Genomic DNA, 13,418 nt, shown 5'->3' with positions numbered 1-13,418 from the left:
TTTGAAAAATTCACCAAGTAGAAGCCTCAACTCCATTGATCTCACAGGTGTCAGAAATATTTGAGTAGAACATTCCACCATTCTTACCACAAACCAGCTTTTGAGATTTCATTCGGGTCAAACAGAAATTTACAGAAACGAACAAAGAGCCAAAAAAATGCATAGGAAAATAAATTACTCTTTTTTTTCTTTGTTTTTCTTTGTTTTTTTTTTGTTGTTTTTTTTTGTTTTTTTTTTTTGTTTTTTGGCAAGAGACAACCTGAAGTGAATGTAGAAATGTGTTCTTTTAACAAACAGCTATATAGCATCGAATGTGATTAACACCAAACTACAGGATCTGTGAAATGTTGCTCTTACTCAGTTTTTTTTTTTATAGAAAAATAAGAAATGAGGCTCTATTACATAAGATCATTCCTATATAACCCAAAATTCATCCCTCAAGCATATGCACCAAGCATACCACTAACCATGTAATGATGTTCTAACAGTGATTTTACCAGCTCAAAAGATCAATAAAGGTTCAAAAGTCGTTTTCTCAACTCTCTTAACTCACCAAAAATCAAGCACTTAAACTCAGGAATTTTCTCAGCAGACATGCATTAACATCCACCTTACCACAAGGTTTAGCATGTGCACAAAGAAACTCTGGAAGTCATTTCTTAGTAATCAAGACAGCAAAAATTGACCTAAACCTAATCATTTTGAAATCATACTCAGATAACTTCACAAAAATTTTAACCCAAATATCATGACAAAAATCACTCTTACGCATGAATATGCTCACCACCCCCAACCAAAATCAGACAGTGTACTCAGTGTCAAAAATTATGGAAATATAGGGATTAGTGTCAAATTATGAAAATATAGGGAAAGAAGACACCTGGACGATGAACATTCCACATATGAGCACAGCTTGAGCCTCCTGATATGATTCTACAAAAAAAAATGTAAAAAGAAGCAAAGAAAACATAAAATGAAGATATGGTACAGGTGATGTGACCTAACTACTCAGGGTTGGTAAACGGGGTCGTCGAGAATGATCTATTCAACCTGTTTCACCCGCTCTAAGTAACTCTTTAGACGCTGGCCATTTACTTTGAAGATTCTCCCATTGGTGGGGTCCTCAACCTCGACAACACTATTGGGAGAAACGCATTTCACTATGAATGGGCCAGTCCACCGCGACCTTAACTTACCGGGGTGGAGATGTAAACATGAATCATAAAGATGAACTCGTTGATTTAGCTCGAAATTCTTCCTTAGGATCTGCTTATAATGAGCAACTTTCATTTTTACCTTGATCCTAGAATTGCGCTCTTTCAACATGTCGATCAATCGTTGTTCTTGCAATGGATCGAGTTTAGATTAGATGATGACTGGGAATGTGACTTCATCTCCCAAGAATGCATGTTTTAAGCCCTCAGGTGGTTGGGCTAGCTTGACTTTTGGAGCCTCCTCGGTGGATGATTTAGGTTTTTCTCCTACTGTTGGGAGCTCCTGAAAACATGGTGGCCCAAACTTGGTTCCTCTGTCCTTTGATTCTTTAAAAATGGTAGAAATGGTAGCCACCTCACAAGGATCGAAACTCTCATATTCAAAATTTTGGAGGAGGTTTTCAAGATCTTCAGAGTTGCTTTGCGGCAGAACCTCCTCCTCGATAAGTGTGTCGATCAAAAATGTTTGGTGACACTCGTCGTCATCACATGGTTGCTTTTGAATATGAAAAATATTTACCTCAAAGGTCATATTCCCGAAAGATATCTTCATGAGACCATTCCTACAATTGATAAGTGCGTTTGCTGTGGCAAGGAAAGGTCTTCCTAGAATGATGGGAATGGATGACTCCATATTCACCACGGATTGTGTATCCAAGACAAGAAAGTCCACGGGGTAATAAAACTTGTCGACTTGCAACAAAACGTCTTCCACTATTCCTCATGGTCTCTTAATGGATCTATCGGCTAGTTGCAAAACCACAGATGTGAGCTTAATCTCTCCAAGACCCAATTACGAGTAGACCGAATAAGGCATGAGGTTAACGCTCGATCCTAAGTCTAGTAACGCTTGACCGAATTCATGTGTCCCAATCTGGCAAGAAATGGTGAGACAACCTGGATCCTTATACTTCGGCGGTGTCTTCTGCTCAATCACCGCACTTACTTGTTCTGTCAAGAATGCAGTTTTCTTGACATGGTGCTTCCTCTTTATGGTGCATAGATCCTTGATAACCTTGGCGTAGGCCAGCACTTGCTTGATCACATATAGTAAGGGAAGATTGATCTTCAATTGTGTCAAGTGCTCCAGGATCTCACTCTGATTTTCTAGCACTTTCCCAGCAGGTTAGAGAGCTTGGGGCAAAGGCACCTTTACCAGAATTTTTGTTGGCTTTTCTTTCTCCTAAGCCGAATGGCATGTCAAAATTCTTACAACTTCGAGTAGATATGGCATTAACTTCCTTGATATTTTGACCTTCAGAGTTGGAAGTTTGAGCCATGTGTTGTCCTCTCAGATTGGACTGGGCTTGTGATGGAAATTTACCGCGCTCTTGAACGATTAAAGCTTCTGCCAGCTTTGTGATCTGACTTTTTATTTCCTTGTTTTCTTCCACCAGCTGCGTGAGCATTGAATCAACTCTTTGATTCGTCTTATTTTGCGCATCCATAAAAACTTTTAGGGTATCCTCTAGGGAATTTCCTTTTGGATGTATGTTATTCTGAGGCGCAAAATATGTCCTTCGTGGTTGAGATTTTTGCTCTGATTTCCATTGCCCTCCCGATGATTGTGCATGTTGGTTTGGGTCTCTCCAACTGAAGTTTGGGTGGTGTTTCCAACTATCATTATAAGTGTTTGAGAAAGGTCCATAAGGCTTATTGTATGTGCCCAATACATTGCACTGCTCCTCATATACCCCTATCATTCCACCAAAAGTGAGACAATCTTGAGCCAGATGGCTCATTCCACCACAAACGAAACAGGGCTCATGTGCCTCTGTCCTTGCCACCATGTGGGGTCCTTTACTATCTTTACTTTTGAGGGCCTCAATTTGCTTCATCAAAGCTTCAACTTGGGCCTTGAGGCTGTCCTCTTCTCTTAATTGATAAACTCCAACTGGTCGGGACCTACTGGTGCTCTCAGTAGCACTCGGTCCAGTCCAAGTATGAGCTTTCTCAGTTAACTCATTCAGGTACTCGATAGCTTCGTCAGGATCCTTTTGGAGAAAATCTCCATTGCATATCATCTCAACAAATTGGCGCTCTCGGATTGTGAGTCCATCGTAGAAATAGCTTATGAGGCGCCAACTTTCATACCCATGGTGGGGACATAGATTTAACAGATCTTTAAAATGCTCCCAAGCTTGATAGAGAGTTTTATTTTTCTTCTGAGCGAAATTCGAGATCTGTCGTTTCAAATTATTAGTCTTATGGTGTGGGAAATACTTGTTGAAGAATGTAATTGTCATTTCTTCCCACGTACCAATAGACTTAGGCCTAAGAGAATACAGCCAGCTTTTGACCTTGTCCTTCAGAGAGAAAGGGAAAAGTTCGATCTGATGGTGTTTGCGGCCTCAACACGGTTGTGAAAGGTGGCCACAACCTCTTCAAACTCCTGGATGTGTACATAAGGGTTCTCGTTCTCTAACCCGTGAAAGGTTGGGAGAAGTGCAATCGTGCCCGGCTTGAAATCCGTAGGCGGTGCATTTGGCAGGAACATAATACACGATGGGGTGGCCGTGCGCTTTGGGTGCAGATAATCTTGCAACGTCCTCTGCTGAACTTTCTCATGTTGTGCCATTGTGAATAGATTTTCAAATGCGAATTCCAACGACGAGTGTGAAGACGAAGGCGTAGAAGACGAGTCGGATAGAATTTCACTAGGGGTTTCTAGGTCTGGACGTTGAGCGAATCTCCCTAGCTCGTCTCTATACCGATGCATTCACCCAAAGCAGTTTTTTTTTATTTTAAATTTTTTAAATTTTTTTTGTTTTTGTTTTTTTAATCAAAACAAAAGAAAATAATTATATAGTAACGTAAATTGTAACCACCGAGAGTGCTCACAGGAAAGACTATAGCTCTTGGCTCAATGAATAGTCTTCTAGACAGAGCAACGTTCCCAAAAAAGATTGGTGGGGCGAGGTCCACTTAAGTACCAACTTTCTTAGACAGAACTCCCTCATATTATACTTTCCACGTAACCACACAATTATTCTCAAAATTAATTATTAAATTTTATTGAGTAAATTATGAAATGTAATCTAGTTAATGGAAGCTATTCCTAAAGTCAAAAGCCTAAATCTACCAAATTATGAAATTCTTAGATTAGGAATCTAAATTAGTCAATTAATTACAATCTAAATTATAATCCTAAGAATTAATGAAAACTATAAAAGGAAAAATTAAATTAGGCAACAATATAATAGTTAACAATTAAATTACGCAAACATGGAAACAAAATAAAATCATAATCTATCAAAAATAAAAGATTACAAAATCAAATCACAATCAATTTTAAAACTAAAGAGGGAAATAAAATTAACACTAAAAGCAAATCTTAAATTATCTTCTAGCAATATAAAAAGGAAACAAAAACACAGAAATTGTAACCTATGACCGAACTGACTTTTTTTTTCAATAGGTAGGATATGGAAATTAATTAAAGGCAAAGGAATGGACACAAATGACTAAAAAGAAAAACCAAAACAAACAAAAAGAAAATAAATGCACGTACATATAAAAACCAATAAATGAAAGCAAAATACACAAACTGACAGAAAAGAAGCAACTACTATGACAGGAGTTCCGCTCCTAAAACAAACACCAAAAAAAAAGTAAGTTTTTTTTTTTTAAATAGGAAACGAGAAGATGAATATCAAGTCAAATCAGCAACACTTGCAGCAATATAAAATACTAAGTGAATACACACGGAAACTTGCAGCAACTTTTACTTTTTTTTTCACATACAAAAGTTTTTTTATAATATATATATAGGCTAACAATCAAATCATGGAAACCAAAGGAAGTTTTTTTTTATTTTTGAAAATCAAATTTTTAATAAAGAGAAAACGCTAACAAACTAAAAGAATGAAATAAAAGACAAAGAAAAGAAAACGAAACAAAAAGACAGATGCAGCAAACAAAGATTTTTTTTTTGTGAGTTAAGAAACAGATCACGCAAACCAAAGAAAAATAAACAAAGTAAAATAAAAATACAGAGAATATGTACTTACCTCTTTGGCTCAAAATCTACTGATCACTCTTGTTAGTAGCACCTCCCCGGCAAGGGCGCCAAAACTTGATTAACGCCCAAAAGTGATGTTCACAAGCGGTCAATTGTAGCATAAAAGGACGGTCGTATCCACAGAGAGATAACAAAATAACAAGAAAGATTAACAAAATAAAAGCGTAAGAGAAAGATAAATAACAAGTGAATTAAAGAAAAAAAAATAGTTTTTGAGATTTTGCTGGAAATAGAATAAAAAGGAGGAAATTTGTGTGGAGAAATTCAGTAGTGAAAATGGTAAGGTGTTGAGAATCCCTAATGTCTCATTCACCAATTCAAGTTTTGATTCACAAAATAAAATAATCGAATAAATTAAATCTCTATATTGACTCCAGAACTATAATCATTACAAGTTATCTAAAATCGACAATATATCAATTTGGCAATATTGCAGTAAAAGACAATTTATAAAATAATTTGAATCACAAAACAATGCGTGATAGAATTACATAAGAAAAGCGTGACTGAACTTATATAAAAATTAGCACACAATATTTTGAAAAGTAATAGAAAAATAGATGAGATTTCATTCATTCAGATATTGAACTTTATAGCACAAGGAATCAAAACTCTGAAATGGGTCGCTCAAAGAAGTTCATCTTTAACCTCACCAAGAGAACTCTAGCCTAGCTTGCAAAACATTCTCACAAGTTCTAGAGAGAAAATATGAGACTGACAGCAAGACGACAGAAAACTGAATATCAAAAGCTTCAGAAAGCCTTAGGCCAACCTCTCTATTTATAGTGTTCAGAGGTTGCCTGTCAAATAAGGAAATAAATAGTAAAACTAGAAAATTACAAAAGAAAAGGAAACAAAATAAAATTACACATAAATTAGGAGAAATCATATATTTAATTTGAGGAAGAAATCTGGTAATTTCGTCTGATTTTTGGGAAAGGAATTCGGATTCAGCACAGAAGAGACACGTGTCGAAGCTTTATTGGTAGTGAGGAGAAAAACGTGCCACATGTCGCACGCGGATTCGTTGGAGTGTGTTGGCGCGGGCAGAGTGGAGGACAGCTGGGACCCGCGGAAGCCAGCTGTCACGCACGGAGAAGACGCGCAGCTGTAAGCTGACATGCGAGACCCATGCGGCGGAAAGCTGAGATGCCCGGTGAAGGCTGCATGGAAGGAACGCGCGAGATGAGGAACTCTCGTGCAAGTGACGCGCGCTGAAAGTGCTGCAGATAGGCTATCACAAAGTGGGACCCACGAGTGGCTTGGCTCGGTGGCTTAAACGGCTAATGCGGCTCTCACTCGACTTGGTGGCTCAGATTGGTTGAAAATATGGCTTTCGTGGCTCCTTCTTGTGTAGCTTTTCACACTGCTTTCGTCTGTAAATAATTACGCAAAAACTAGACAAATTCCAATTAAAAATATTATGAATAAAAATAATGGAATTGTTTAATTAAATCTTAAATATTTTAATATTATATAAATCAAAAGCAGTATTTAGGGTGCATTTTCATGCACTGATCAGGGCTCTTCCCCTTTTATAGTGGACATTACCTGAGTTTATGCCCAATGGTAGGCGGTTTGGACCATTTGACCGTGTCCTTCATGGGGCCCGCCCACTCGACTGGCCTATGGCCTCTTTTGTTCAGACTGTAGCCTGCAATTACCTTTTGGACTATTCACTCATCCAATTTGTCCCCCCATTACGGCTCTGTAGATCTCTGTAATAGCTAGTGATCCGTTCTAGGCGGTTTTAGAGGCTTGTAATCATTTCCTATGCAACTGGCCTTCTCCAAATCCAGACACAACCTTGGGATATTCGGCTGATCTTCTCAAGGGTCTTCCTTGGGACGTGGATCCAGTTGCTTGTGCTCGACCGTCTGTGCCTATGCTAACATCTGCTGAGGGTAGCCTCTCCTAAGGCCGACTTTGCCACGTTGTTTTGCCAGGGCTTATCTCGGAGACCTCGACTGTGTATAGGGTCGTCGGTCTCATACATTCAGCCCTCCTGCCATACGGGAGAGATCAATATGCTTCGGGCGTCGAGGGCTAAATGACGTGGCAAGCATGGGGCCACGTGTGGCTTAGTCGTTGTCCGACGTGTCGGTGTGAATTTTCCCACACAACAATATGTATTTAAGAAGTCAGTTTGTAGCAATCTATAAGACTATTGTATCTTATTTAAGTGTATTTAAATAAAGTCTTTATTCCTAAAAACTCTCTTTTATTTATTTGTTTTAAGTACCTTTAGTTTTTGAAGCTATCTGCAGAATTCCCAATTCCTAAAAAAAAACCATTAACTGTTATAGAATAAAAAGATTTTGATTATCAAAAACAACATATAGAAAATTAGAAATAGAGCAACTTAAGTGAAAACGAGAAACTTAAGTTCCAGTTAAAAAAACAAGCTCACCAGTCTGAGGTGTCATTAATTCTCATTTAATTGCACTATTACCACTCTACACTCTTATTTTGCCTTTGGTTTCTCAATTTTTCTCATAGGTAAGAGAAATCCTTTGATTCTGATAGGTAAGAGAAATCCTTTGAGGCAATAGGCAATAATATCATCTACTTTAAAAATTAATACTTGAAAGTTTTGTGAGTGAGCCAATTAAAACTAATGCCTTAGCTATTTATAAACGCTTTAGAGCCTCCAGTTTTTTTGCCTCCTTATCAATGTAGGACAAAGTCCCCAATTTCTTTGGAAAAGACCTTAAAATCTAGAGCCCCAATCTTTGGCCCTACTTATAAATTCAACGGTAGATTATCTACATCTACAACATTTTACGTTCCCAAAATAATTGGTTAAATTAGAGTTTTTAATTCGAGTTGAAATGTGATGTTGTGTGAAAGCTTTTTACTGTAGTAAAAAAGTTAGATGTGACTGTTTCTGAGAACTTTTTACTGTAGCAAAACTCAAATTCTAAACTCGAATCAGCAAAAAGAACGAGGCCTAATTGATACCATTTTATATTAATAAATGAGACTTATATCTAGCAGGATGGACTTGTATCCAAAGAGAAATTTAGGACAAAAGGAAAATTCTCCCAAATAGAAAAGGGTTTTAAAGTGATGTGCCACTGATTTTAAGCTTGAATTTACATATACCAAAGAACATAAACTATTACAGAGAATACCGCAGTCATGTCATCACACTATTAAAAAAAATTTTAGAATACCAAATATACTCTTAAGATACCAGCCGGTATCCGGCCACGATACCAGTATCTGACTAAGATATCTGCCAGTATCCGGCCTAAAAAGCAGTATCCAACCGAGATACTTGATAATAGTCGTCGGAGTACCTAAAATTATTTAAAAAATCACAAAAATTGCACATTCTAAATCTACAAAGGCAAAAAAAAAGTCTGCATCACAAAAATGATCCGATCATGACACCAACCGGTATGCACCATAAATACCGGTTGATAACCACCAATACCAACAAATTAGAAAAAAAAAAAAAAGAAAAAAAAAACTACAAAATTACAATACACAACTCTGGTTAAAAAAAATAGATTAGAAAAAAAAATTTAGAATACCAAATATATTCTTAAGATACCAGCCGGTATTCGGCCACGATACCAATATCTGATTAAGATATCTGCCAGTATCTGGCCTAAAAAGCAGTATCCAACCGAGATACTTGATAATAGTCGCCGGAGTACCTAAAATTATTTAAAAAAATCACAAAAATTGTACATTCTAAATCTGCAAAGGAAAAAAAAAGTCTTAATCACAAAAATGATCTGATCATGACACCAATCGGTATGCACCATAAATACCGATTGATAACCGCTAATACCGACAGATTAGAAAAAAAAAACTACAAAATTAAAATACACAACTCTGGAAAAAAAAAATAGATGAGAAAAAAAAAAGGGTATTTCCGAGTTGGTGAATGAAACCGATATGTCAGTTTTGATTGGTTTGGAGTCTTGAAAATTTGAAGTGCTAAAAGAGAGGAGCATGCCATCAGGAAGTTGGGCTTTCTAAATTCGTGCAAAGGGATTATTTGAAAGCGAATAGCAAATTATATTAAAAATTACACTACATAACAAATTTATGAGAACGAAGTTGAAATATAACTTTCTTTTTTTGAAATATTTTAGGAATATAAAAATTACAAAGTATGACATGTGGATAAATATATAAGTTCATTTTCCTTTCTTCAAACTGAATGGGCGATTCTGTTTTACGTGTCATTAATTTTTCAGCAGCTTGCTCAATTTTGCTAAATTTCTTAATTTTTTAGCAACCTTATATAATATAATATGAAAAATAAAATCCAATTTTCAAACCGACCTATTCTTGCCCAAATTTGTATACATAGAGATGCTATATATATATATATATATATATATATATATAAATTTTTAGGAGAATAAGCCAAATAGCATATTTGTAGGGGAAAGACAAATTAATAGCAAGAATTTTGAGTGAAAGAAAATAATAGCATATTTTAAATTATAGTTTTAAAAATCCCATAAACATGCCACTATTATCTTCTCTCTCATTATGTCTCTCCTTCTGTTCTCTCTTTCGATGATGCCAGCAATAGTGCCAAGGTTATTCCTCGATGTTACACCACGGTCAAGGAATTGACCACTCCTTTGGACGATAAGCGCCAAGGTTTCCATGTCGAGAATCAGTCGCTGACGTCAAGAGATCAACTGTAGCTGAGGTGCCCTTCATACGTCGATAGTTCATGTGGGATGACGCGCATCGAGAGCCTGATAAGGTGGTCAAGGCTACGACATCGAGGAAGCGGTCCAGTCCAATCCAAAGATAGTCATGTCAACTCAAGAAAAGATATATTGTATCAACTACTACTGTCGAAGTCAGGAAATCAGGTAGCTGGTAAGAGTGGTTCACCTAACTGAAGCAGTAATCATGGAAATACAACTGTCAAATCCCAGAATTAAGGGATAGAGGATGATCTCCTCGGGAAATGCAGAGGGGGTCTCTCATGTGTACAAGGCTTATAAATAGAGTCCTGGGAATTCATTAAGTTTTTTACGCACTGTTGAACTGTCCAGAAAACAGATTGTACTCAATAAAGTATTAGTGCATCCACAAGTGGATTAGGCCAATAATTATTGCCGAACCACTATAAATTCTTGTCTTCTCTATATTAATCTACAGCATTAATCCTTAATCAATCTGTGAGAGGTGACTGTGAGTGTTCTAGAGAATTAATTTCCAATTGACAGAAAACTACCGTCAACATATATGTGTTAAATTCTTGGATTTACAGAAAATTACTTTATGAGTGTTCTCGAGAATTAATTTCCAATTGACAGAAAACTACCGTCAACATATATGTGTTAAATTCTTGGATTTACAGAAAATTACTTTATTTATAAATAAATAAAAATCTTTATTTTTTTGATAAATCTTAAATTTACATGTAAATCGTTCCAATAGGACAAAATATGTGTTATTTGGTGAATCTATGAAAAAAAAAAAAGAAAAGAAAAATCAATGAACTAAAAAAAAAAGAAAGGGCAAAATTGAAAAATACTATACTTTTAAAAAAATTGAAAAAAATTAATAATTTATGTTAAAAAAGGAAATACACACGTACTGTTCACTATATGATGCAATATCTATTAAATGATATAAAATGTTCTATAACCGCCACTTAGAAGGTCAATATTTACTTTTACATAGTACATAATTCTGATCTATGTACTTATCTTAGCAACGTATTAAATTGTCTATTTAATAAAAAAGTGCTCGTAATAAAAAAGTGAGGGAAAAAAAAAAAGGCCGCGGTGGTGGCTTGGTGGGTGAGGAGATCCACTACGTTCGTTGGTTTCATCCTCAATTTTTGCCATGCGTTCGTTGGGTGTTCTTGTTTCCAATTTTTGCTCAACCCAGAAGCACAGAAACCACTACCAAGAAATAGATCCACCGGCTTTAGACGATAATCCAATTTATGAAGAAAAAGGAAATGAATGACCACGCAAATTGAAACCAAGTTTCTAATGCTATTAAACCAAACCAAACAGGGTGTCAATGACTCAAATCAATAGACTAAGTGCCTAAAAACTTCGGTTTTGGATGAATTTATTTCAAATAAATCCTAGCAATCCAAACCATTATTGTATACAGGATTTCACAAAACCATAATCATTTCAAAACCAAGCTTTTGCACGCTAAACTCCCAATGTAGTACAGAAGAAGCAGGGAAGCAATTCTAATGAGGAAGCTCAAATGGGTTTTTCCCCTTTGACTCTTGACGAAAATGCAAAGCAGAGGACAACACAATGGGGATGTGGGCGAGAGCACCTTGAGATTTCGCTATTTGATTTTTTTTTTTTTTTTAGTTTTCAGGTCTTTTTTTTCTTTTCAGCAAATGGTACAAAAAAGAAAAATAATTTCTGTAACGGTGGAATTTTGTCAACAAGATTACGCTAGGTTACCTCTCGGTGTTCCGTTAGATTACCGGCCTAAAGTTGTTATATATATCTGGATTTATGCAACTAATTGTTCGTTTTTAGGTATATTGTGAGGGGTATTGATATGGTGTTTGAATGGAAATAGAGAGCCATAGAAATTTATAGTGGTTCACTCTATAAATAAGAGTTATATCCACTGCATATTGTAATTCTTTTTTTGGTTCTTCTCTAGTTACATAAAAATCCTATCTCTTTCTCTCTGGAGCTTTGCCCCTTTTTATAGCCTACGGATTACATATGGATCCTTTTTGGACGGACTGTCACAAGGGGTTTAATGATGCTTTCTCTCAGGTAGTCTATTATCCTACTTGCCTAGACCGTATCTTCTTAATACCTTTTGGACTGTTCACTCATCTACTTTGTCCACTATTGCGGCCCTGTGGATCCTTTGTGATTTTTAATGGTCCATTCCAGGCGATTTATGGGCTTGTAATCATTTCCTGTGCTACTGACCTTCTCCAAACTCAAACGCAACCTAGGGATCTCTAGCTTATCACCTCAGAGGTCTTCCTTGGGATGCAGACCCATTCGCCTGCTTTCTATCCTCTGCGCCTATACTTCTCAGGACGCGGCCTCTGTCTCGATAAACTGTACGTAGGGTCGACGGTCTCATGAATAGTCCCCTACGGTCGGCCTTTTCACCATATGGAGGGGAAATGAGTTTTTAGGGTTCGACAGCTATCTCACGTGGCAAGCATAGGGCCACATGGAGCATGGTCATTGTCCGACGTGTCAGCGCATATTTTCTCACAGAATAATTTCTAAGTCATCCACGTGTGATTAGCACATAAAGCATTTCTGTCTTTTTCTTTTTTTTTTTTTTTTTTTTTCTGAGAAGGTTGGACCATAAAACATTTTTTTTTTTTTTTTTTTTTTTTTTTTTTTTTTTTGACAAATTTCATATTCGGTAAAGTTGACTTTTTACATAGTTATTTCTAACAATAATTACAAAAATTTCATCTAAGCTATGACTCGTACAACAATTTGTCCTCTAATATTCAAAATGTAATACCCGTCCCCTCTGAATCATGAATCATTAATAACAATGCTCTTTCCGTCAGTTTTTTAACAAAAACATTGCTCATATCACGTAACTTCAGAGTCTTTTGGTAATCCTACATATTCTTGAAAAAAAATACTACAAATTATAAATTAAAACTTAAAGTATTTTGGTAATCATAAGTGTTCTTGAAAAAAAAAATACTACAAATTATAAATTAAAACTTTCTAAGTAAGTTTCTTTAATTAATAAATTAGAAGAGTAAAATTTATTGTTTTATTTTATTTATTATCATATTAAATTAAAATTAAAATCTATTTATAGAATATATAAATTTAAGAATCATGAGTAGACAGTAATTGTGTGCCAAACTATTTAGCAATAATAAATATTTGTGACAAGTGATAATTCTGTTAGAAACACTAACAGAATGAGCATTTTTGTTAACAATTCATAATTTGAGGAAACATGTGTTACGTTTTGAAAATTAGGGAGTAAAGTGTTACACGGGTTATAATTCAAGAAGAATTTTTGTAATTAATTTTAATTTTAATTAATTGTATTTATTTTTAAATTAGAAAACCTTTTGACTTTAGAATACTTGATCTCTTAGGTTTTAGAAGATTTGTAAATTTTATATATGTTTCTATGAATTCATGAAAAGGTGGAGTCATTCACAAATTCTTCTCTCTTAAATTTTTTAGGGTAATTGACACGGATGG

The 13,418-nt window shown here is 35.6% G+C and overlaps 1 protein-coding gene and 1 non-coding gene across 2 annotated transcripts; one reads left to right on the top strand and one right to left on the bottom strand.

Moving 5' to 3' along the window:
• Window positions 1-2,007: 2,007 nt before the first annotated feature.
• Window positions 2,008-3,460, bottom strand: LOC112094831. The gene is made up of 2 exons (XM_024176529.1): window positions 2,365-3,460; window positions 2,008-2,321 (listed from the first exon to the last, which is right to left on the bottom strand). Exons 1-2 carry the CDS (start codon window positions 3,458-3,460, stop codon window positions 2,008-2,010), a joined length of 1,410 nt encoding a protein of 469 aa, XP_024032297.1.
• LOC112094836 lies at window positions 3,306-3,412 on the top strand. The gene has a single exon (XR_002903696.1). It is a non-coding gene; the product is annotated as a small nucleolar RNA R71 (small nucleolar RNA).
• Window positions 3,461-13,418: the final 9,958 nt, after the last annotated feature.

The sequence above is a fragment of the Morus notabilis genome, unplaced genomic scaffold, assembly GCF_000414095.1.
Source record: "Morus notabilis unplaced genomic scaffold, ASM41409v2 Scaffold552, whole genome shotgun sequence".
NCBI classification, from domain to species: Eukaryota; Viridiplantae; Streptophyta; class Magnoliopsida; order Rosales; family Moraceae; genus Morus; species Morus notabilis.
The sequence above is the reverse complement of the archived record's forward strand: the minus strand, read 5'-3'. Positions and strand labels throughout refer to the sequence as shown.